Source organism: Anoplophora glabripennis, unplaced genomic scaffold, assembly GCF_000390285.2.
Source record: "Anoplophora glabripennis isolate ALB-LARVAE unplaced genomic scaffold, Agla_2.0 scaffold257, whole genome shotgun sequence".
In the NCBI taxonomy this organism is placed as follows: domain Eukaryota; kingdom Metazoa; phylum Arthropoda; class Insecta; order Coleoptera; family Cerambycidae; genus Anoplophora; species Anoplophora glabripennis.
In genome coordinates this window covers 559,923-586,053 of record NW_019416380.1, presented here as the reverse complement: position 1 = coordinate 586,053, position 26,131 = coordinate 559,923, and the positions used below count along the sequence as shown (strand labels likewise).

General features: G+C 32.7%; 2 protein-coding genes across 2 annotated transcripts in view; one reads left to right on the top strand and one right to left on the bottom strand.

The window, feature by feature from the left end:
* Nucleotides 1-26,131, top strand: part of LOC108905292 (sodium channel protein Nach) — a 71,577-nt gene that overhangs the window by 37,724 nt on the left and 7,722 nt on the right. The window contains exons 5-8 of the mRNA XM_023454347.1: nucleotides 7,258-7,348; nucleotides 7,632-7,808; nucleotides 12,997-13,238; nucleotides 17,998-18,095. Of these exons, the coding sequence (XP_023310115.1) occupies nucleotides 7,258-7,348; nucleotides 7,632-7,808; nucleotides 12,997-13,238; nucleotides 17,998-18,095 (608 nt within the window). The remainder of the gene's footprint in view (nucleotides 1-7,257; nucleotides 7,349-7,631; nucleotides 7,809-12,996; nucleotides 13,239-17,997; nucleotides 18,096-26,131) is intronic.
* LOC108905296 (chemokine C-C motif receptor-like 2) lies at nucleotides 20,475-25,918 on the bottom strand. Its single transcript, XM_018708102.1, has 3 exons — nucleotides 25,744-25,918; nucleotides 25,648-25,711; nucleotides 20,475-21,403 (listed from the first exon to the last, which is right to left on the bottom strand). Exon 3 carries the CDS (start codon nucleotides 21,398-21,400, stop codon nucleotides 20,486-20,488), a length of 915 nt encoding a protein of 304 aa, XP_018563618.1. The 5' UTR covers nucleotides 21,401-21,403; nucleotides 25,648-25,711; nucleotides 25,744-25,918; the 3' UTR covers nucleotides 20,475-20,485.

Below are 26,131 nucleotides of genomic sequence, written 5' to 3'. Positions count from 1 at the left end.
GTTTCAACTTTAAAATCAAAATTCTTAATAAGTATTGGGCGGAATTATAAAATTTAAAGTCTGTTGTAAAGAGAATTGTAAGAGCTTTCAAAAGAAATATCACTCAACCCCCAATGCCATTTAAATATTTTGGGGTGATGCTTACCCTTGCTTGGGGGGTGAAAATGGCGGAGTCAAAAATACCAACAAAGAATGTCCCCCTTTAATCTAAAATCGACGGGTCTGAGCGTTTTCCTACAATATTGATGCAGTTCCTGAAAATGGCTCTGTTTCGTTTTCATTTGGCCACCCTGTATTTCAATTTAAAAGTTGGGTATAATGCTAAATCTGCAGCTAATGGTAGTGGATCAAAAAAAAGGGGAGGGGGTATTTAAAATTCTAGGTGTGGATAGGTTGCAAATAATAAACGTATAACTAAATACCAAAGTAGTACCAAATTTCAGCTCTTTCTGTTGTGAAATAAGGACGCTAGAAGGCATTTTTTAAAATCGCTATTTTCAGTTTTTTTCACAATATTTCAGGAACAGCGGCAGATATCTTTGATCTGTTTGGTTTATTTTAATGACCTTGAAAAGGCGCAACTTTTTTATAATTTGAGCCACCCTGTATATCTTATAATTTCCCAAATGCTAATGGTGAGCCATGGAAAACGGACCACCCTGTATTGTGTTCTTTGGCTTTTGTTAAATGCAGTTGTGTTAATTTTTCTGGAGGCCGACGATTTTTCCACAATCCCGTAACAACCCTATTATTTGAAATAAAACTATGAGAACTTATTTAAAACTGCGAGAACTGCCAGGAAAAGAAACAATTCAATTAAAACTTATGACAGTTGGGAGACCATCGAGCACTGAAATTTTCATTCGCAAGGTTATCCGATAATGCTCCCCGCAATTAGTTCCGAAACTATCTCGAACACACACTGCTGGAAAAAACCGTCGCAAATAATTGCAGATTACGGCGTGATTCAATTCTATCATGAATATTGGACATGTCGCTATCTCAGTAATGGCGCGCTCGGGACATCGCTCATCCTGTGGCACTTCACTAAACTGATAGTAGCGCTGTACGCTATCAATCATCAATATTAATTAAGGAAAAATGCGGAGCCTCAGTCATTTGTTCGGAGTGCCAACAGCTCATGAAATAAGCAAGAGGTCTAAACAGGTCCCAAGCAAGTAGTTTTTCAGGCAGAAGCCGCTCGGGAATTCGCTCTTTTTGCATTAAATATAACTTATTTTTACGCCTCTTTGTTCCAATATAACTTTTTTATAACGTTAATTGTTAATTAACTATATTTTAGAGACAATTAAAGAAAGGGTTAAACTTTTATTTTCAAAAAGTTTTACATCGATAGTTTATATAATAAACGCACTAGCGGCTGTAAAAACCAACGTTAATGAACGGCCTGCCGCGCGACGAGGAGCGCTGGGCGCTCGCATGCGCGTGAGTGCCGCTCTCGCCTGCTCGCGAGATTTTTGACTTGAACGTTTCTTTTTTTTAATTACTGTAAAAATAAGCTCTATTTAATCCAAACAGAGGGAATTCCCGAACGACTTTTGCTTGGCCCTGAGACAAATTTTCTTAATTTTCATTAACGTTACCAAACACTCCACAAAATGTAATAACTTTAGTAGAACTTCTCGTTTTTCAAAAAAATTCATGTTCTATTTTAAATACAAATTAATCCTGACAAGTCCGAAAAAATTAATGGCGTGAAATTTTGCAAAGGTATAACAAAGGACATGGTATGGAAAAAATTGGGTCAATTATGTTCTGGGACTTTCATGATTATATTGGATTTAAAATCCTATGGACTTATTTGTGAACTGAGAAGTTCTAGAGTTGTGTTAAATTTAATGAAGTGCTTTGTAGCGTTAATGAAAATTGAAGAAGTATTAATTCGAAAACGGTTCGTTTTTATAAAGAAAATGGAAGATATTTGTCTTAACCACCATAGCGAGGTAATAACAGAATTTTCTAAATATTCAGTGGCGTCGAATTTCTGGGTCTTTTAGTGAAATTAACTTAAAGTACTTATTTCCCCACTGGTAAACATATTTATTTCCAGAATTCAATGGACATTTACCTTTAAGAAGCTATATCGGGTTTACTAAAATGCACAGATGTACTTGAAATTTATATAACGTATTACCCAGTGCTCCCTCTGCGCGTCATATTTTTTTCAATTTTTTTTTTAATCTAGATTTTAAGATATTGTTGTTGAAAGTTGTTCATTTTAACCTAGGTTTATATGGCGAAGATGGACGGTGCGGCTCTTCTTTGCCCATAACTGAGAAAAAAATGTAGAAATTGTGAAACAAAACTTTTCCATAGATAGTACACAGTATTATCTTATTTTTGATGTAAAACTAATGTAAGTTTTGAACATAGTACAGCTGTATTAATTAGAAACAGAAACCAATAATTGCATTTCTGTCTGACTTGAGGATTAATGTGGCAACGTCGCAATCAGCTGACAGCAAGGAGGGAATACATTTGAAAGACTTGATAAAAACGAAATTGATTTCAAACATATACATTTTTCCTAAATCCCATGTACATTGTTATCAACAATAAATTATCCACAACAGATGATTTTTTGTAATGTTTTTAAAAAACTAGATTAATTAAAAAAGACTAGGAAGCTGTGATATATTTATTGGAATAAAAAATACAGTTGATAAATCCTTTTAATATATTTAATGGTTTATAAAAACATCGTAATCATTACCCAGCAATATTTAGGGTTACATAAAGTTTTCTTTACTTGATTAATATAATTAGTAATACTTGAGATAAAAGCATTTGTACGGAATAACAAAGGAACATAAATATTTCTCAGCAAACTTTATATCTAAAAAATTAGTTATAGTTGCAAAACTTTTGTAACATTACTAAAATAGAGATTAAAAACACGAACAGTGAGTAATAATGTAATTTCTATCACAGAACCTTCAAAATTGCATCCAACATTTTCTTTGACTTGGACGAGAGATGGGCGCGAGTGTCATTTCATTTCTTTAGAACTAAATTAACATAATTCTCGTTGTTTTACCAGTTCACATGATTTACGGATTTTAAATAAAGGATACAAATCTTCGCGAGGATAATACGATATATTTGCTATATATAATAATTATATTGTGCATAGTTTACACACAATACATTTTTGAACGCGTACGCATCTTTACCCGAATTTGACGCAGTGTGTACAACTGCAGTCGATTATTAACGCTGTTGCCACATCTACATAGTGTTTATGCGTTCATTAAATATAATTTAAAGCTCCTTAAATATGATATTTGTATGTTGTTAATTTTCAATATGTATGTTATGTGCATATTGAGTAGATTTATTTGCTATATAGATAATGTTTATCGCAAATAATTTCAATAAAATTTAATTTTTTCAAGTTTGTAGCGGGTTTTAGTCCCATAAGAAAAGCATAGCACCCCCCTGCGATCCTCACTTCCCTCGGACCCCGATATACCTCCTTAATTAGATAAGTTACTAGCCTGAGTTTCATTATTCTGCATCAAACGTCTTCAGAGACATTTTAGAAAAGATTAAATCTTTTTAAAAATATTAACACCCTGTACTTCGAAAACTATCGATATTTAAATAATATTTTTGACTTAAAATCGAAGAATCGCACCTAAAAGTTTGTAGAGGTACTTAAATTAACACTTTGTATTTTTTATAATACGTAATTTCAAATTTACAGAATAAGAGGAGCTCACTGGAAACAGATCGACAATTGAATAAAATATAATTCTAAGTGAGCTGTCAAGCAGGGACAAGACATTTTTTGTTGCAGTACATTGTCCAGCAAAATGCATTTACTTTTGGAAACATGATTTTTTTGTTGTGTTTGCTATTGTTTTGCTAGTACTAGTTAAAATATCCCAGAAAAACGCAATACTTGGATGATTTCTTCCAGTGCATTGCCTTCTTTCTTGGCACCTGGTTGACACAAGAAAAATAAGATTTTTTCATGAAGTGCCGCTAGTTTGTTAAAATAGACACACTGTGCGCCGCTTTCCCCCATGTGTAGTTAGAATATCTGCTAGGAGCAGCACTTCTGAACGGTCATTAAGTTAAATTTGGAAATGATTGGACTGAAATTGAGTTATTTTGTCCTTTATTACAGTTTAAGAACCCCACAGACCCATTATTCCCACTGCGACATGAATCGTTCGCGATTTTGTCAAAGCGCCGCAATCCAGACTTATAAATTGGAATAGTTTACGCCTAGATAATATCCAGCTTAAATGTAGCCTCGGCCCGACTCGAAAACATATCGGGATATTTTATGAGGGAGAGAAATCTTCATACGAACGACCATTGCTCAAGTTTTAATGAGGCCGGGCCAGAGACTCGCAAATAGATAAAACGGACGTTTTGTAAAAATTTGCGCTAATGGCTCGATCTTTTTTAGTCGTTTTAGATTTTGGGGGCGCGCATATCGTGGAGTACGAGCGTCAGTCCAAATAAGAAAAAATAACATGATTATTTCAGATAAAAGAAAAACGCTATTGTGTTGCAGTATAAAAGTCGTATATTTTGCAACAAGACTTTTGAAAAAGGGGCGGTAGGGGGCATGAAAATGAGCAACTTTTATTAAGCAACTGGTGGTCTAAATGTTTCTGTTCTCGACAAAATTAATTAAAAAAATTAACCATAAACATACGCAGATCCTGTGCATCTTGTGCATGTGCGCGGCAGCTTCGACATCAAAGGACGACTGGCTGCCGCATCAGGAACGACTTTAAAGTTGTTTAAACCTTCATGTGAACATTTTTTTTTTCAATATTAAAACGTAATGTAATCAATTGCTTAATAAAAGCTGCTCATTTTCGTGCACTCTATCGCCCTTTTCAATTAACGCACTTATTTCAAAAACACCCTGTAACATCTGCAGATCCAATAACTTGCTTTGTCCAACAGTTGCAATTTTGTAGATGTGTTACAGGTTAGATTTTAGTGACTAAATGCAAATTTCTGAATGAATGAATTGTGGTGAATAAATTTTAGTTTAGTCTCTAGTGAAATAAAATAATTACAACTTAAATTTACAAATGTTATTGGTATTTATATTAAAATGACAAGTAGCACTGTCTAATTGGATTCCTCTACCAAAAAGCTGAACGTAACATTAAATATTGTCTCAAGTTTAAGGAAACACCACCTGTTTTGTATAATAAAATGAATGATATGATAATGTTTAGGCTACAATAGTTCTAAATTATTAGAAAAACGAGAGAAAGTTGCATCTTCATACCAATATATGCCATGTCCTCCCTTTCTCTCAGGTGACGTCACCACATACGCTTAGGGACATCATACTATTTTCATCTTTTAAAATTGAACTCTTCTTACGAAAAGACCATTAACATTTTGTTGTCTGTGTTGTTTTAGATTAAAATTTTGGGTTATTGTATAAGAAACTGTTCAAAAACTATTTTGTATATCAACTGATGCAAAAAATGCTTGATCCAGTAGAATAACAAAAAAATTGAATAACATATAAGTATATCGGACGTTTCACGTCAATGGGCACAGTGGGCTGTCCAGAATAAAATCTAGTATGGCGTCCGCTATCATGGAAAATTCTGTTCAATGAGCAACATTGATAGATAAGAAACATAAAAATAGGCACTGTTAGATCAAGGCGATCATCTGTTTTGAGGTGGATGTGAAAGGGGCTAATCAAATTCTTTCTGGATTACCTTCAGTACAACGCACATAATAAAAGTGTAGATCCCTAGATCTGGGCGAGGTCCGGAACATTTTCAAAATTGCAAAATGTTTAAAAAATTACTATTTTATCTGAGTGTTTTACTTATATCTTGGAACCTATGGATTTTGGAAGAATATTGAAAAGGAAAAAAGTTTCAGAATTGAATTTTGCACAATATACTGTATGTTAAAATGTTTAAATTTATTACTGATGTTGCAAAATAGCAATAATTGATGAAGAAAAGGCAAAAATATCAAGTTTTCTTTAAATGTTTTAATTTCTCCGAGGGCATTCTAATTTTGGTAAAAAAAACTTTATGGTATAATAAAACAACACACCATTAATTAAAATTGGTTTGATAGTTTTCGCAAAATAATTTTTTTTTAAAAAAATTTGAAGAAATTTTCGAATTTTCAAAATTTTGTACAGCCTCAAATAAAGCATCTAGATACTTAAAAAATTTTTCACATAGAAACGAAGACAATGGATCAAAGATTACACAGCCCCACAAAAAAAAAGTGTTCGGACTTGTGGGTCGGACATATATATTCCCATGTATTTTTCGACGCTGAATCCGATCCCGAGCTCAGAAATGGCCCTCCACGTCTGGAATTGGCCCCAGGGGCCAAAAATGGCCTCTATAGGGCCTGAAAGATGGATTCCGGAATATGGTGAGGTCGAAGGTGCATTTTAAAGCCAAACCCGGATTTGTGGTCGAAAAGTTTATGGCCAACTGAAATTCCCCGTTTGGGACCGGGAAAATGACCCCTTAGGGGCCGGAAAATCGTGTTTCGGACGTCGCAATCGCAACAGTGGTGTTAAATGGTTTTTAAATTCTGGAATTCGAGCACAGTTTGAGTTCCAGAATTTAAAAGTACATAAAAATACCACTGTTGCGATTGCGACGTCCGAAACACGATTTTCAGGCCCCTAAGGGGTCATTTTCCCGGTCCCAAACGGGGAATTTCAGTTGGCCATAAACTTTTCGACCACAAATCCGGCTTTGGCTTTAGAATGCACCTTCGACCTTGCCTCATCCCGGAATCCATCTTTCAGGCCCTATAGAGGCCATTTTTGGCCCCTGGGGCCAATTCCAGACGTGGAGGGCCATTTCTGAGCTCGGGATCGGATTCAGCGTCAAAAAATACATGGGAATACATATGTCCGACCCACAAGTCTGAACACTTTTTTTTTTGTGGGGCTGTGTTATTGGTAAATTGTTTGCTAAATTAACGGTAAATGCCAATAAATTTTGACCGCTTATATCTCGAGAACCAATAAACGGAATTTCTTTTTTTTTAAAAAAAAAGAAGCGTCTTTCCGGGTACTTTAAAATTATAATTTTTGAAAAAACTAAATTGCAAATTGATAAATGTAATCTAATTAATGTGAGGTGTTGGAGGGGAATCACGGGGTCTGATTCTCACCCAATAAAATTTACGGAGTGAGAGAGATAGCTTGTGGTTTTATATGCTTTCTCTCTTGCACGTTTGTTCGCTCATTTAGCATTGAAGGCTGCCTCTAGTGGGTATATGCTCGAAGAGTCTAACCACAACAATTTATGTTTTCGGGATCACTGAAACCAACTCTGGTAGTTCTCTGGGAGTTCGTGCCTAACCTCAAAAAAATAGTGTAATAATGTAAAATCATAATGTAGAAGATTAAATGTTACAATTTATGTTTCTAGGGATCTTAGATAACTTATTCCAAGCGACACCATTCAGCCTGACTAGACACTAAACAGAGAAAAATATAAACCACTCACCGCAGAGCCAGTCGCAGTAATGAAACTGTTCGTATCTGCATCGAGCTTATTTGCATTTTCTTGAAACAACACGCCCCAGGCTTGGGTAATAGACAGTCTTGTAACCTTTTAATTGCCTTCCAGATTTATATACTCAATTCGGACGAGGTGGCGGGGATAGATATGCAGCCCCAGCACGTATGGAGCGGCGTCGTCGATATGATATCCCTCTCCGTGAAGCAGACCTACACCACGCCGGACGCGAGACAGCTGAGCATCAAGCAGAGGCACTGCGCTTTTCCCGATGAAATTAAGCTGAAGGTTCGTATATTTGTATGCAGAATATAAGAAGTTTTACTACTTCAGTATGAGATAGAGTAATCATAAATGAACAAAAAAGTTGTACATTACAGAGGCGTAAGATTAACAATTTTCAGCAAAACGTCCAGGAAGGGCTTTAATAACAATAAAACAAAACAAACAAACAAAATAACGACATAACGGGCTCGAACAACATTATTAATTAATTTATTGACACGCGACAGCATACCGATTCAGGAAATGCGCGATCCATAGCAAAATTTGGAATGATTTTATCCATTATTAAATTAACCCGAGGCTCTAAAACTAAGTAGACTGCTCAATGTGGAACCCAAGGAAAAACTGCCTGTTTTTTCGGAGATCTCTCCTTAATTCGACACCTCGCTTCGACACGCCCATTTCTTGGGTCCAGACATTTATGTTCTTATCTTACTGGCGGGAACCCTGAATATCGGTACGCTTTAGCATAACTATGCTATGTTAATAGTTATCTAATGGACTGAATTTGCTTTTATATAAATAATTCTGTGACTAACTGGACTTACAAGTAACCCTAGCCTTCCTCTAGTGACTCCGTGTAGCAATACGGGACGGATTAGTCCATCTCATTTAATCTATTCTTATAGCTTGGAAAATCCGCCTAAAAACAAGCTATTTGATCAATTATTATTTTTCTAACAATTTCTAACAACTTATTCTTGAAATTCCTACGCTCTTTGGAATGCATTTCGCGCCTTATTTGAAATATCGATTTTTCTCTATATACCAGATGCTCAACACATGGCACCGACTGTCTAAGTGAACTTATACAAAAAAATATTGCTAAATTTCATGGGCCCTTCTCCGAAGGGCGGCCTTGTGGCGACGCTAAACCTACTTGAAGATCTTAACTTTCCGTTTTGAAAAAAAAAATTGTAAAATTTTTGCCTTGCATTATTTCTTTTGATTGCACCGAGAGTGATGCCAAAAAAATTTTCATCTCAAGATTTCAAAACTAGAATCTTCAAGATTCAAGATGCTTCTTTTTTTCTAGATATGACCATTATTCACAAAGTTACAGCCTTTCAAAATTCACTAAAAAAATTTGTAAATTTTTCTGTTCCTTTGATTTTTTTGCTGACTGTGTAATAAAACGAAACTAACAAAACACGTGCTCTCCGTATCTGTTTTCACTCTATGTTTACATCAGTTCAAAAGATGATGAAGAAGACTAAATGATTATTCAGTAAACAAATTATCAGATTGGGCCATTACAAAACCCCCATCACTATAGTTTACAAATCACTAATAAAATCATCAATAAAGTTTACAACAACCACGAAATATTGCTCACTAATACAAGAATTGGGTAATAATATAGGAATAAAGTAAAAATGTAGGTTAGTAAAGGACAATGCAACATGTGTCGTGTCGATGTTGATAGAACGGTGTGACGTCACAACCGAGATATCGTTCTGTTGGACTTTATCAACTTCTATACTGAATTTCATGCAATTTTTCTAATGATGGATGTAGACAAACTTGTTACGTGAGAGATACCAATATGTTCACACTTTCGCAACAAAAAGCAAGCAATAAAGGTATTCACCTCATTTTTTTTAATGACCTGAATGAAGTGGTTCAGTAGCTGAACAGTTCGCATGCTTTGCTTTTGATTTATTGAAAGTGTTTTTGACCACATTAGTACACGTATAATTCTCAATTTAGTTATATGGAGACAATTTTAATTGTAATTTAATGAAAACTATGGAGTCGTCTTGCTGGCAGGTTCATTTTTTATAATTACTTTTTACACTAAAACCCCCAGACTCAACGAAAACAAGGTACTTTACACTTTGCGTTATAATCCAGGGCAATTAGATGAAAAACTATCTTCAAGAAAGCGCTTTGTGTTTCTCTTGGTTGCTTTATTAAAACGGTGCTAATTAATGGACTCCGCTATTCTGTTTGAAACTTCTAAAAGGAATTTATTATAAGTAAGATTTTATGTATGTATACGGCCCTTTATAAATTCGGTCTTGTCTGACATTACCGTTTCGTCTAAATGTTAATGCACTGCTCCAGACGTTTGAATGACGAACTTACACGAAATTTTAATTCAGTGTAAAAGTTAGTAAACTGATATTAAACGCAATTGAAATACATATGAAAATTGAAATTTATTTATATGGTTTTTGTCGTTCTATCGACATCGACTCTAATATTCAATTTATTATTATTAATATTACTATCAACTGCTCTTCCATATATACCGAGAGATCCAGAATAACTGATGGTGCCGCTACTTACAAATGATTTGTGTGCCGCTCTACTATCATTTTCACTCTTCGTAGTTGGCAATACTGACAGTGATTTACTTAGTTCAGTGGCGGGATAAGTGCAGTGGCAATAGGGTCACATATTTATTTTAATCACAAAAAGCAGAATGTTGGCATTAATTAATTTGAGGGTTTTATTAATTTGTTAAAGAAATGGATTAAATAAAAACACTCTCTAACATTCTCCAGTTTATCTTCAGTTAACAACACTGCCAGTATTTCTGAATCGTGTCAGCAAACGTCGAACATACTGAACAAAAATGTTATAATCTGCGGCGTCAGGATTTGGAAATTCTTCCTGGAATTGCAAAAACCATGAATGGATTGAATAATTCCATCCATTTTCATCTCGTTGACTACTCTGAAAGTAGGCCTTTACAATAAACTTATCGTTTTCTAATAATAAAAAGACCATTTGTTAACCTAAAACAGTTCGAATACTTTATATCGAAGTAACCATCAGTATTTGCTTCCTTACCACAAAACTAACATTTAACAGATTAGTCCAAGCATTATAGAGAAATACTTACAGAAATTATTACCTGTACAAAAAAAAATATGACCGTATAGAAAATTAAATTTTAAATTGAGTTTCTTATTCTTAAAACTCGATCCAAACTGACGAACATAGTTAAAAAAAATCGCAAAGTTGCAAAAAACGGTTTTTCTAAGATAACTAAAATAATATAGCACCGATTGAAAAATTGTGAGAAAGTTGTAGATTTTAAAAAGATCTATCGACTGATTTTTTGTAAGTATCGATTGCTTTGTTACTTTTCGAGATATATTGAATAAACCGTTAAAAATCTTCTCTTTTCTCTTCTTCTATAACTCGTTTACATATACGTTCCCATACTTGCTATTTACTGCAAGCATAGCCCGCGGCAACACAAAAAAGTACATTTTTGAAAAATTTAAAAATATTAATTATTTTTCGAGATATATCGATTTTTTGAAAAAAAGGCGCTCTCGAAAATTGGCTAGATCTTCTCAGCGGATAGCCCTACAGTGACGATTTTCGATTTATTTTCTTCGTAAAGAGTTATATTATTATACTGTTAAAAAATGTTGACGATTTTATTAATTTTAAGGATCAAAAAATGACTGAAAAAGTTGAACTTTTTTTGGGTATGTTTTTTTCAAATAACTATTTCAATTTTTATTTTATGAAGATGACTTTTAAAGAAAGAAACTGCTGACATTTTTTCACGAATTTAAAAAAAATGTTTTTCTACCACCTTCTGGGGCCGAGATAATTTTTTTATTTAAAAAAAAAATTTGAGGACGCAATTAACATTTTACAGCGATGCGCTTGATGGAGGTTAATATTGAATACTTATATTTTCAAAAAAAAAATTGGATATGTTTACTTAATCTTTAGTATTAGTCATTGAGTAATAAACTGAAGCGTGCAAGCGCTGAGTGCGTCAGCTGGACCGGCCGGAGGAGTAGGGGGAACATGCGCGCTCGCTCTGAAAACTGATGACGTGCAGTCTAAATTGCTCGCGCTTGCAAAATCTTTGATATCTCGGCTTCTGGACCACGTACAAAAATCCTTTTGTACTTAATCTGGGGTAGCTAAACACGAATATTATAGTAATTTTCGTCTTAGAAGCAAAATAGTCCCGTAAATGTTTAGTTTTTATTTAACTTATATTTTTTTGCATTTATCGTCATTTTAATATTTTTTTGCTTCATTAATCACACTGACGTTGTACTTGTTGCTGGCTTTTTAACAATTACTTCATCATTTCAATATTAATTAATTTTGGTGTAAAATAAGTTTAAAGAATTTAATTTATTTACAAAAATATTTAATAATTATACAACTATGTATAAAATATCTATAAAATTATTACAATGAAAACTAACAAGTATCCTATATAGATAAAATTATTTATCGAATGAATTTCTTCTTTTCTTTGTCGGATTGTCTATTGATTCATTTTCTTGTTCGTCGTCCATATTTTCGTGAAGAAGTATAATAAAAGTAAAAAAATATATATATAAGTTAAATAAAAACTAAACATTTACGGGACTATTTTGCTTCTAAGACGAAAATTACTATAATATTCGTGTTTAGCTACCCCAGATTGAGTATAAAAGAATTTTTTTAACCATGTTCGCCATTTTGGATCGAGTTTAAAGAACAAGAAACTCAATTTAAAATTTAATTTTCTATACGGTCATATTTTTTTTGTCCAGGTAATAATTTCTGCAAATTTAACATTAATCCGTGACAGAATGCTTGGACTAGATGATTAGCGTTGAAAAACACTGATTATTTAGAAGATCAACGATAAACTCAAATAAAAAATAATCGTCGAACACAAATAAATACAACAGCAAGCACACAGGAGAGGCACGAACGTCTCTGAATTGACATATCGTGTCGGTCGGAAATCTAAGAAAACGGAAAGTAATTTTGATCAAATGGAAGTCAATTTTAATATCTTTGGTAACATTTAAGTGTGACGTCAGCTTCAATCATTCTGGATCGGTCGGTACTTTTAACCACTGCTTTCGCTTCTTGGGTGCTTTAGAAACTCTTACTAATATTTCTTCTGACGTAACGATCAAATTATTGTATGAAAAACAGTATTTACTCGTATAAATTGGAAATTTTTCATGTTAAAAATACAAAATAAATACTTATCCAAACTAAATAGCCGCATAAAACTGACAAAATATATCATCCACAATTCATAAGTACACTCGCTTTACCAAGAGTACAAAACATATCGAAATACTAGTTAGAGCACACAACTTACAATGCACGGTGTGACGTCATAGTTCTTGCGCTGGTAGGGCTTTCATTTTAAATTATTCTGTATTTTTAAAGATATTTTTATCCTTAAACCTCTTTCCAGGTGGACGACGTTTATTCCTACTCGGCCTGTACCAGACAGTGTCGAATGGACACAGCGATGAAGCTATGCGGATGCATCCCCTTCTTCTATCCAATGCTCGACTCGTACAAGTACTGTACGTTAGCCAAGATGACTTGCATTGGCCAGCATTTGGAGGAAATAAAGTCTGTGGAAAAATGCTCCTGCGTCCTGAGTTGCTCCAACGCCGTCTACGCAGTTGAGAGACTGGACGGAATAACAAGGTAAGTCAACAGTGTGATATATTATACAGGGTGTCCCAAGAAGACTGAAACTCCCCAAATACTTTTCAATAAATATTTCATCGACTAAAATCATGGAATTCATAATTTTACACGATTTTAGCAATGCAACAAACTATATTTGGTTTTTCGCAAACGGTATGTCATTTTTTAGCAGTTCTGTAACAAAAACTGATACACTTTTCATTGAGGGACTTAACGTCACTACATAGAAACAGATAACTTTATACTACACTAAAACGCTGCACCAAATACTGCTTTATATTTTACTATATCGAGCTTAATAAAACTTATCATATACACATACATACAAACTCTATTTCGCTTCAAGTAAAAACATACTTTTCGCGGAAAGCAGCAAAATTACGTATAGTCCAGTCGGCAGAGATCGAAAAGTTACTGTTGGTGACATTTTCTTGATAACTCGGAAATAACTACACAGGAATACTTTAAATGATGAGTACAATAACAGGCTAATTTGCTGACAAAGTATTTTATCAGGAAAAAAAGTTAACAATTTAATCGTAAAAAAAAATTTGTTTAGTACTTTTCTTTAAATAACTCAGCGAGATGACTTTGTACGAAAAAATGCTTAGGACGTGATTTTGTTCGTAATAAAAATAGCTACAAAATGGCGGTGGTCCGATTACGAAAATAAAACTAGGATGACGTATAAAACCTTACCAAAACTGCAAAAATGAAGATACTTGAATTTTGCAAATTGCTTTTGGTTTCTGCATATTTACACTATGTGTGTACCAAATTTCAAGTGCCAGCAAAGCTTCGAACAAATTTGGCAAAGTTTCGAGTTTCAGATGCCGATGGATGTATGAAACCTTATAGAACAAAAAGTTTTGCTCTCCTGATTTTCGGCTTTAGCGTCATTATTGTAGGTATATGTATATTGAACTATAGTTTTCGAAAGTTTTATCACTTTTTGTTTATAATTGACATTTTTACAGCAACTTTAAAAAATTGACGTTTTATACCGTTTTTTCAATTTCACGGCTTTGTTATTGCAAATTTAGTAATCGGACCACCGCCATTTTGTAGCTATTTTTATTACGAACAAAATCATGTCCTAAGCATATTTTCGTACAACGTCATCCCGCTGAATTACTTAAAGAAAACTACTAAAAAATTTTTTTTTCACGATTAAATTGTTAATAACTTTTTTTCCAGATAAAATACTTTGTCAGCAAATTAGCCTGTTATTGTACTCATCATTTAAAGTAGGCCTGTGTAGTTATTTCCGGGTTATCAAGGTTTGACACAAGCCGAACCTCTACCAACTGGACTAGTACAGGGTGATCGATTTAACTGAAGAAATGAGTTTTTCTGGGAAACGGCCGAGAAAAATAAATTATTTTTGAAACTATTTCATTTTTGCTTACTTTTACTAGAAGTTAGGGCAGAAATACAGAAATTATTTTTACGACGCTAGGCGTCGCGGCGTTTCAAAATTTTTTTTCCAGCAACATACATTTTTTAATATGTCACGATAAAGATCCCTTAATTTTGAAAATTTTTCCTATATAACATTTATTATACTTAATGTTTTAATAGATGTTCAATGTGAGCACCATTATTATTTAAACACAATTCGTAACGTTTTCTTAGTTCACTGAACGTTACTTTTTTAAAAATATTGCCACGTATTTCAGCATAAGCGGCAGTGATTTTTTGCTTCAAATGATCAATACTGTTTGTTTTAGTTTTATACACAATATTTTTTAGGGCTCATTACAAAAAGAAATCAAGAGGGGTTAGATCTGGGGCTTTCGGAGCAAATTGTAAATGGCCATTGGTACCTATCCACTTATTTTCAAAGTGCAAATTTAAATAGTTTTGAACAACTGCAGCATTATGGTAAGACACCCCGTCCAGTTGAAACCACAGGTGTCTCCTAATTTGAAGCGGCACATTTTTTATAAGAATAGGAATTTCATTTGCAAGAAAATTGCAATATCTTTGTCCCGTTAAGATACCATCATAAAAATATGGACCTATCAAATGGAGCCCTACAATTCCACACCATACATTGGCACTAAAGTGACCCTGCTTTTGAACTTCTCTATTACTATGTGGGTTTTCTTCCGACCAATGATGAGTACCTATTTTTCCGGTTTGGAATGCCATGACTAATAAAATGACTTTCGTCTGTCCACAGAATGTGGTTATATAAATTAGGATCATAATCTAAATGCAACTAAGAACTGAGAAATAAAATTTTTTCGCCGTTCAAAATCTCCAGGATTTAACTCTTGCACACTATGTATTTTATAATCGTGAAATTTGTTAATTCCTAAAACCCTTTTGCATTGCATTATATGTCAAATTTAACTCTCTCGGAGCCTTTCTAATCGATGTTTCAGGATGATTTTCAAAATAGTTTATTATAATTGCCATATTTTCATCAGCGGTTACTGTTTTTTGGCTCACCCTGTAAACTAAAACTGATTTCTTATTCTGACGGAGAACATTTTCCAATTTGCTAAATATTTTATGATTTGGAAGATATCTTTCGGGATATCTAAGTGCTTATAATCTTCTTGCCCGTAATGCCATTTTTCTTGGCTTCTCCAGAGAAATTCACTAGAGAATTGCCTGTAACTTTTTAAATAATGCTAACGGAAAAAAATGTTATATAGAAAAAATATTCAAAATTAAGGGATCTTTATCGTGACATATTAAAAAATGTATGTCGCTGAAAAAAAAAAAATTGAAACGCCGCGACGCTTAGTGTCGTAAAGATAATTTCTGTATTTCTGCCGTAACTTCTAGTAAAAGTAAGCAAAAATGAAATAGTTTCAAAAATAATTTATTTTTCTCGGCCGTTTACCAGAAAAACTCATTTCTTCAGTTAAATCGATCACCCTGTACGTATTAAAAATTCATTCTTGAAACTGATCCCGAATTAATTGTTTTTTGACCGCCTATCACCTTCAGGTGCAAAATCAACTTGCCTGTTCCAATCGTGTAAACAGTGATCAAGTACGTGCTGCTGTAAAACTATTGGTCGAAGCAGATTGAACGGTAATCTTCGCCAGAGACCTGATTTCATATAGCTTCACATCCTATAATAGTTTTCATGTCGTGCGTATGAATCGTGGCTTGATTTCGTTTCTGCTTTATACTGTTTTGAATTAATTTAAGATGACTACCACATATTCGGCTGACGATGTGTCTGAATAAGGAACAGTAGTTTGTTTAGAATTTTATAACTTCTTAATAGCACTTATTTTAACTTTCCTAGATTCATCTCTGTGATTACATCCAATTGTTTACTTCGTTGGAATATGTAAAGTGACCGTAATATGGTTTACCAAAACTAGGTTTGTATCAGAAATCATTAACTTAGAGAATCAGAAACGAAATGATTTTAAAGTTTTAACAAATAATTTTTAGTAAAAACATGAATTTATTTTAAAAGATGGTTCAGATATAATATATCAGATTAATAAGTATTTTTATTTATTTGTTATGAAAAAAATAATAAAAAAATATTTTAAACATAAATTATTGTTGCAATTAGCAAGGCATGTCTATCCACATACCAATATTATTTTTTTAAATATTAGAAAATTATTTCGTCCACACTGACATCAAATACATACAGTGACTAAAATAACATACCTCAAGTCATACAAAAATATACCGGCTACCGGCATATTGGCACAGCAGAGCAGTATGACTTACTCTTTTATTTATTATTTATGTTAATTTTTTTACTACTTATTTATGTTTCTTTAATTATTCGATGGTTCCAAAACATTTATCTGTGGAATTGCCAACGAAAACTGTCATCACAAATAAATACGAAAACTCCAAGCGATTGCAAAGTAAATATTAACTATTCGCCTAGCTCCTATTGATGTAGAACGCGTTTTAAGGAAACACAAGGGGATATTTAGAAAATTGAATGGCTTGCCCAATATCATTTAAAGAAACATTGAAATGTAGTGATAGTATCATTATATCAACCCGCAACTTGTAGATATGAGCGTTTTGCTGCCATTTTAAATGCTAAAGTGAACAATCGAAAGTATTATCTTTGGGATTTGACAGAAACGATTAATGGCGTCATCAATTATATTTTTTTCCAGAAATATACTCAATTTTTTTTCCTGTTAAAAAGCTCTCTTTTTTCTAATAAACTTTTATTACAGAATTTTTTCTGTATTACTTCCCTTTTAAAAGTTATAAGCAATATCGTCCTAAAGAGTCTCAAAAGAAATACTACCTAAAAATCACATTAGCGGTGGAAGGATCAAGTAGTCGTTGGAAAAAAATTGAATGTTCGTTGTTTAAAGTGCATAAATGTCACAAAATACTTGTCATTACTCAATACGAACGTCAAACGTATAACTTTTGTGCTTACAAAATGTTTTCTCATTCAGAAAAAGTTGATATGTTGAGCTGTAGAGTTATATCGTGTCACTAGTCGTTTCTGTCAAATCCTAAAGATAATACTTTCGATTGAAAACGGAACTTACCTTATCCCATTTAACACCACGTGTTCCAAATTTTATTTTAGGTGTGTCAAGTTGGATTTCGAAAATTTTATTAAAGGAAATGTCTAATCTGTAGTGACACGTGATAGTTAGTTTTCACTGAAATCTACATTTACGCCAATGGTTGTGTAAAAAAAATAAACAAACGTCTTTATAAAGTGTCTACATATTCACAGACAAAAACAAATCGTGTTATCTATTTGTCAGTAAACAATTTTTATTTGCAGCAACAACGCTGTGGCGAAAAAAGTGAACTGTGAGTTTGCATCTTGGCCAATGGTGCGCTACAAAAGGGAAGTCCTCTTTGGTTGGGTGGATTTACTAGGTGAGTGAAATTAGAAAAATTTTTACATATTCTAACAAAGGGGTGTTATTAGAGATATTACCAAAAAGAGTTTTCGAGCTGTTTTGAAGTTTTTTTGCAAAGTCCTGAAATAATTGCAAAAAAAACAAAGTTATACAAAACAGTTAGGAGATCATTTTCGTTCTAAATAAAATTGACAATTCGAAAATGACAATAAAGTAGGTTTTTGTGTAGCTAACTATTTTACATTTTCCTATATTTTTCATGTAGTTTACACCAATCCCGAAAATTATTTAAATCACGTTGCAAACTTAATAATCTAAGTATGTCGTTTATAACTAAAATATTTGTAAAATATTCTTTATGACTAGAAAGTAAGTAGATTGAGAATACTTTCTTGTAGATATTGAATAAAATCGAGTTTAAAATACTTAAAATTATATAATTCTATCTCTCAATGACTGTCTTTTACCCAATATGCATAAATAAATGCCAAAAGTTGCAACAGAAACTTGGCTACACCAATGCTGAGTTTATTATTTCTCGCACAACTGATTGCTTTGACCTATAAAATATAGGATGAAGAAGAACAGAGTCAGTAGATATGAAAATTTGTGCACAACAGAAAGTATGAGTGCATGCTTGAAAATTAGAACAGAAAAGATTGTGGAGCCAGAACCTCAGCACACCGTTCGTGGACATCAACTAATCGTCATAGAGTACATGCACAAAGCATACACTGCTCTTTCTGCAAAGAACTTTTACCTACTTTAGATTATCTACAAACTGTGGTCACGAATTTGCTATACAGTGTGTTTCACTTAAATTCGGAACACCTCCGTATTTAGAATGCCGTTGGACGATTTCCAAAGTTCTTTTTTTATGTAGTAAAAAAGTCTTCTTTTTGATATTATATTTTTTGACATGTGATCTTTTCTAAGGCCTACTATCACTAAAAAAGACCTTTTAAAATTAAAAAAACATATTAGGCATTTTTTTAAGAAAGAAATTGGTAGCATTTTCGATTTGATCACACCTCAAAACTCTAAATACAAAGTTTCTTTTTTATAGCTTTTGCAGTGTTCACAAAATAGGTGCAAAAATTTCACTCATTGCAAAGTGTCTTGTATTAAGTGGAAAATATTTTTAAGGTATTTTTTTCATAATTTTAATTAATGTTTCCATGCAGTTTCATTGATTTCATTCATACAGGGTGCTCACAATAAGACTTGATTCATTTCAAAACGAATACGGTTTTTAAGTTCTTCCAAATCACCTGGTCTGTTTGTGTACACACGCGATTTCAAATAGCCCCACAAAAAAAGTCTAGAGATGTTAAATCAGGCGAACGCGGAGGCCACTCGATTGTTCCACGTCGCCCGATCCACCGGCCAGTAAACGTAAATCAAATCGACCCGGAAATGCTTGAACGAAGTGTAGACGGCGTTTACACACGCTTAGGACAATGCCAAATAGTACAGGGTGGGCAATTCGAACAATTTCGCTAGACTTACACAAACATTAGTGTAATTTTACTCGTTTGAAATGTAATTTTGACAACTTTGTCCTTTTCTGAGCCATTAATAGTGTAAGTAGACAATTATCACTTATAAGAACTTAAGGTGCATTTTTCTAAAAAAAATTGTTATGTAATACATCGAAATTTTCATACCGTTGTTTAGATAATTATCACTGTCATCAATTTCGAACGAAAAAAATATGCGTTGTCATTAAAAAAAAAATTATGCCATCGCTGCCGTAAGTGGATTATCGAAAAAAAAATTTTTTACACATAACAAGGTGCCCTGGATCAAATAAAAATAGACGGGTCTCACCGTTTTTCGAAAAAAAAAATTGTTTAACGAAAATATGAATTTTATGCAGAACTTTTTTACCACGCTGTATATTCAGCGGAATTGTGATTCCATGACTTAATTTTAATTTTTTCGAATGTCTGAAAAATTTGCCTGGCAATAGTTATCTGAATTATTTAAAATAAATTGAGTAAATAAGGCCAAATTTGTGTCTGTAGACCTCTTTGTAACTTTTTTGAAATCGTTCAGAAAAATTCACCTTATACTGTTTTCTACTATTTAACATAATGTGTTAAAAGTACATGAGTGTAAAAAATCGTGTATATAATTTTTTTAACACACTTTCTACAACGATGAAATTCTGGTAATGCCTTTTTTCAACCAACTTTTCAATGCAGTATTTTAGCAGTTCGGACCAGTATTTGAATAATCATTCCATATTCCTTAATATTGTTAAACAACCTTCAATAAATTTTATTTAGATGTCAGAATATTGCAATTCCTTCATTTTTGCCTCACGTGAGAAAAAAAGTAAAAAATAAATGGTAAATAAAATGGTAAGTAAAAATGGTAAATAAAACAATTATTAACATTCCCTCAGCATTTATTCTCAACTCCATTGTTATAACTGACAGGTTGTTCTACAAGTTCGTCGTTGTATTCCCTGCATCTACAGCTAAACACGTGCTTTAAAAATATGTTGTAATTTCTGTCGCCGTGATACAAAACTATGAAAAAATAAACAGGATTCAAAATTGCAATGAAGAAGGCTATGCTCGATAGTATCTGATTCGTAAAAGGACTGAGGAAAGGTGTGGCGAACAAGACTAAAAAACCTGGCAAATGAGATAAGAACAGTATATTAGACAGCATAAACGGAACATTTTTCCGATTGCTGTAGTCTACTAGTCTCCGTTTTTTCACAGCATGCACGATATTTATAATGGGCATAAACAAAACAAACGCCAAATAGGTGATGACCAAAATTAGTCCCGTCAGTGTGAAAATCCGCGAATTAAAACAAGCATCTATATTCAAAGCTGTGAGTGATATTAAGAAAATGTAAACGAATATTAAAACGCATTTGATATGCTGATCAAACTTCTTATGTTTTTCGGTGTGGTATAATTTCATGTACCAATAAACGGTTAGAATCACAATTAGTACGATGTCGATCAAAAACAAAGTAAATTCCATATGATATACAAAACAAAAGGCGCTTTGTGGCACCAAATGCGATGCATAAACAGCTAAACCAAACGTTATAGGAGCAGTCATCATAAGTGGGCAGTTAATTATGGCCCAATTCAAGATAATAATGTTCCACTTTTCTTGACGTAACCGCTTGTACTTTAAGATGACAAATATTATAAGTATGTTGGCGATTATACAGACGAGCGAAACGAGAATGTATGCTTCTAAAAATCTCTTGTGATATTCGTCTTTCCATGATTTTGTTTCTTCGGAAATATTTCTAGAAGAATTTACGTATCCATTCGAGGAATGCCCCATAATCTGAAAAATAGATTAGAAATTATAGCAATATTACAGAGTAATTCTAAAAATAATTTCACTTATACAGGGGGGATTCGTTTTCGGAGGGCTGACCAAAGTTGTGTTTTTTTTAAATGGAACACTCTATATTTGAGTTGACATTTTGAAATTTATTGATTACTGGGCGTGATTTTATTGTTGGAAAGTCTTGGGAATGATAATACAAAAGGCGTCTCGTCAAATGGGTCATGAAAAAAGTATAGTGTCAAAAATTCGTAATTTTTTGTTATACACGTTATTGTAAAAAAACTATTAATCTTAGCAAAAAATTTCAACAGACGATTTGATCTAGGGAAAGTCATCTTTAAAATGAAACTTTATAAGTTAAAATTGCTTTATAAACAAAAAAGTTATTGCAAAATTAAAAGAAACAAGTGCTTTTTCTTTAATTGTTTTAATAACTTTTTAAATAATTAATAAAATCTTGCCAAACTTTCCCAAAATGTGAGTTTTATATCCTTAAGAGATGGGCTTGACACTTAAAAAATTTCTCGAGGCAAGATTTACTGCCGCACAAATAAGTATTTATAATTTTTTAATTTTTTTTAAATTTAAGTATCTCGTGATTTATTTTTATTCTTTTGTTCATCAAATTCAATAAAAAAAATTATTAGTTCGTTGATATTTATTTTTAGAGGTCGCTCGAAAATATTTTAGGTACACTACTTTGAAAGTTAAAATAATTATGAGTGACCTTTAGAAATTAAAATATCGATTTGAAATTTTTAGAATCGAGATTTTTTTCAACTTAGAAAATGATAAAATTAAAAAAGAAAATTCAATTTTTGACGATTTTGGAAATTTTTAAAGCTCTTGATTGACCTCTAAAAATTTTTTTTTGAGCTGATTTTTTGAGGGGGCTCTTAACACATGATAAACTAACATATTTTCACAAGAGACACGAAAAAAAATATTCGTCGTTATTGGGCTACCCTAATATACAAGGTGAAATTTAAGTGAGGTACACATATTATAACATTGTTAAAATAAAATTTTGTTTCAAGTTTACGCTTTCACTCACGAAGAAATCAGTTCAATCGAATAATACACCCTTAAGTAATTATATGTTCTCAGCAGCACCGTTGTTTAAAATTATATGTACCTTTTAAGGTTTACTCTACAGGGTGGTCCGAATTTTATGCAGGAAACTTCGAGGGCAGATAGATCTTTTTAAAATAGTAGGTGTTTGCCTTATAAACTTAGGTCTAGAACGGCCTCGTTTTAGAGATACAGCGTGTTGAAGTTGTTAAAAAATATATATTTTTTGTTTATATTTCCGGAATCCATCGACCGATTTCAATAAAATTTAGTACAGATAATGTATGATAGTAGGCCTTATATTCTCTAAAATATGAGATTTAAAGATTCAACCAGTGGTGTAACTGGACAGGGTCACCTCCTTTTTTATAAAAAATCTACGCCACTGTATTTTTTACAAACTGTTGTAACGGAATTATATTATAATGCACAAAATACAAAAGGTAAATTGAATGTTTTCCCCAAATATTCACCGTTCTCAAGTTATTCATACAAATGCAATTCCCTTGTGGCAGACACTTCTAACCATAATATTACAAGAATATTTATGTTTATTCTTAAAAGTAAGTGCAATTTCTAAGCACATCAACAAAATTCTTTACACTCGTTGCTTTCATCTTTTTGGATTAAAACAATATTTCGAAAATCACGACAAAGGAATGAAATTTTAAAAGGATTTGACGACGATCCTCGACTAAGTAGGTACACGAAGAACGTCTCGGCAACTTGGGGTGACTAAATCGAAAATTTGAAAAGTTCTACGTAAGGATGACAGAAATCCGTACCATTTACAACCTATGTAAAATTTACTTCTGGGAGATGCAGAGAGACGCCTGAATTTTTATCAGTGGTTGTTTGAATTCTTACTAGAAATACTTTGGACCGATGAGGCTACGTTAACAAGGCCAGGGGTAGTGAATTTTCACAATCTGGATATTTGGTCACAAGAAAATCCTCATGAAATTCGGAGTCATTTCTAAACTTTCTAGAAAACCATCTATTTGAATTATTAGAGGATGTTCCATTAAATATACGACAAAATAGCTGGATACAAATGGATGGTGCTCCTGCGCATTTTAGGAGAATAATACAAGAATGGCTTAATGAAAATTATATGAGATGATGAATGGGTAGAAGACCAAATGTTAATGTCAACCATAATGGTGCAGATGGTCCAGTGTCTTGGCCAGCCAGATCGCCAGATCTAAACTCCCTGGACTTCTATGTTTGGGGTGACCTACCTGAAAAGTTTACTCTACTCCAATAGATACTAGACCACAACTACTGCAGCGAATAGAAGACGTGTGTAATGAATTAAAAGAAAACCACCACATGATATTAGTTTCAATTATTTCCATTAATAGAAGATGTCAGAAATGTATCGATGTGGGTGGTTCGCATTTTAAACAATTGCTGTTTAGTTGTTGTTGCTTGGTAAATGTTTTATTTTTATTTTTATTATTATTATTATTTTCATTTAAATTGTTCTTATTTGTAAAGTTAATGCTTCCAGGGTAAACTAAAACAAACACACCAGGAACACTACCTCACAAGTGATGTGGAAAGAATTTTATTCATGTGCTTACAAATTGCACTTACTTTTAAGCATAAACATTGTTGTAATATTATGATTTGAAGTGGCATTGTATTTGTATGAATAACTTGAAAATGGTGAACCTTAGGGAAAAAATTCAAGTCAACTTTTTTATGTATTTAGTGCATTAGAATGTAAATCTGTTACAATAACTTGTAAAAAATACAGTGGCGTAGATTTTTTTTATAAAAAGGGGGTGACCCCTGTCCAGTTGTACACCACTGGTTAGACCTTTAGAACTCATATTTTAGGGAATGCAAGGCCTACTATCATACATTATTTGTACCAAATTTTATTGAGATCGTTTAATAGATTCCTGAGATATAAACACAAAAATATATTTTTTAACAACTTCAACACCCTGTATCTCTAAAACGAGGCCGTTCCAGACCTATGTTTATAAGGCAAACTCCTATTATTTTAAAGAGATCTATCTGTCTTCGAAGTTTCCTGCATAAAATTCGGACCACCCTGTATATTGCACGTTTAATCAGTGAGTAAAAATTTAATAGTTTACAAATTACCCTAAATCTTACATGACATTGCCCTGCTTTGCTTATTGGTTATATTCATGTATAAAGTTTAAATGTTCTTCGAACGTTCTATACATTTGGATCAACGCATTTGAGTTCCAAAATTGGCAAACACAAAAAATAATCGAAAACCTTACAATTTGTTTTGAACAAATACATACCTATTGGTTCTAATATATTTGTTCTGTTATATACAGGGTGATTTCACTTTAAATACAAAAATAGCAGGAATAGATTCGTTACCAAAAAATTAGTAGTCTGTTCTATAATTTTTTTTTTCATGGGGAACGCGGTATTCGAGGTACAGGGTGTTAAAAGTTTACAGAAAAACGTATTTTCTATCATATATTCATAATGCGCTGACGGTCTTGAATGAAATTTATTACAGCGTGTTCACTTAGACCTTTTATTGTATGAAATATTAACTTTCCCAAGAAAAAAATACGCCACTGGTGTTTTTTTGTAGAAATTAAATGAATGAAAAATGTTATTTATTAGTACTTTTATTTATTTTTTGGCAGTTAAATTATTCTTGCAGTTTCTGTATTTAAAGTGAAATCACCCTGTAGAAGTGAAAGAAATACAACATACCTATAATTAAACAATCAACATGTAAATTATATAATCATGATCGTGAATCTTTTACATGCCTATAAGTTCAAGGTCACAATTTATTTGTAAGCCTTATGCCATATAAAAATAAATATCCAAATATTGTTTCTACATTTATTAAATTAATTATTAATTTTAATTATTTACAAAGAATTGACCAATTCCTAGTTGTGGATAATAATGAAACGCACGATTGTAAGATTATACTGACGTTGCCAAAAATCACTACATTTCATTTTTATTTATACATATTAGATTTTTAACATAATATTTATCTGCAAAGGAAACGATATTAAAAAAATTAAGAATGCATTACATCGTAGTCGTAATTTATTTTAGTATTATTCTAGTTGCACATAAACTATAGTACTTATATTGGAAACATTTTCCTTCACAGAAACATCTTTAATCGTACATACATAACTTACCTGCGAGTCGATGTAATCCCTGTTTAAATCTTGAGATCTTAGACACAAATTCAATTTAAATATGATTAATCATTTATCAGCACATCGTATACACCGCACAAACTTAGCTTGGGAAACACAAACCTGTTTTTAATACCGGATAATCTTTCTTTATTACTGCAATTTTAAAGGTCGGACTACATGCGAACCGCGAAAAAAATTGTTAACACTGTTAATTGAGCGCAAGCAGCATATTAAATAAGTACATCTTTCCTGTTTTCGACGACGAAATTTGTATCACGGCGACGTAAGCCAACAACGCTTATCGTACCAGTTATCAATGTCAAAGTTCCTTAGAATTAGATAGTTTTCAAAAACAATATAATGATCGCGAAAATACTATCCATAGGGTGTTTCATAATACTATGTGTTCATTCGGGGGCGACTTTAATAACTTATACCAAGGGCGTCGCCAAGGGGGGGCAGGGGGGCCCTAGAAATTCGA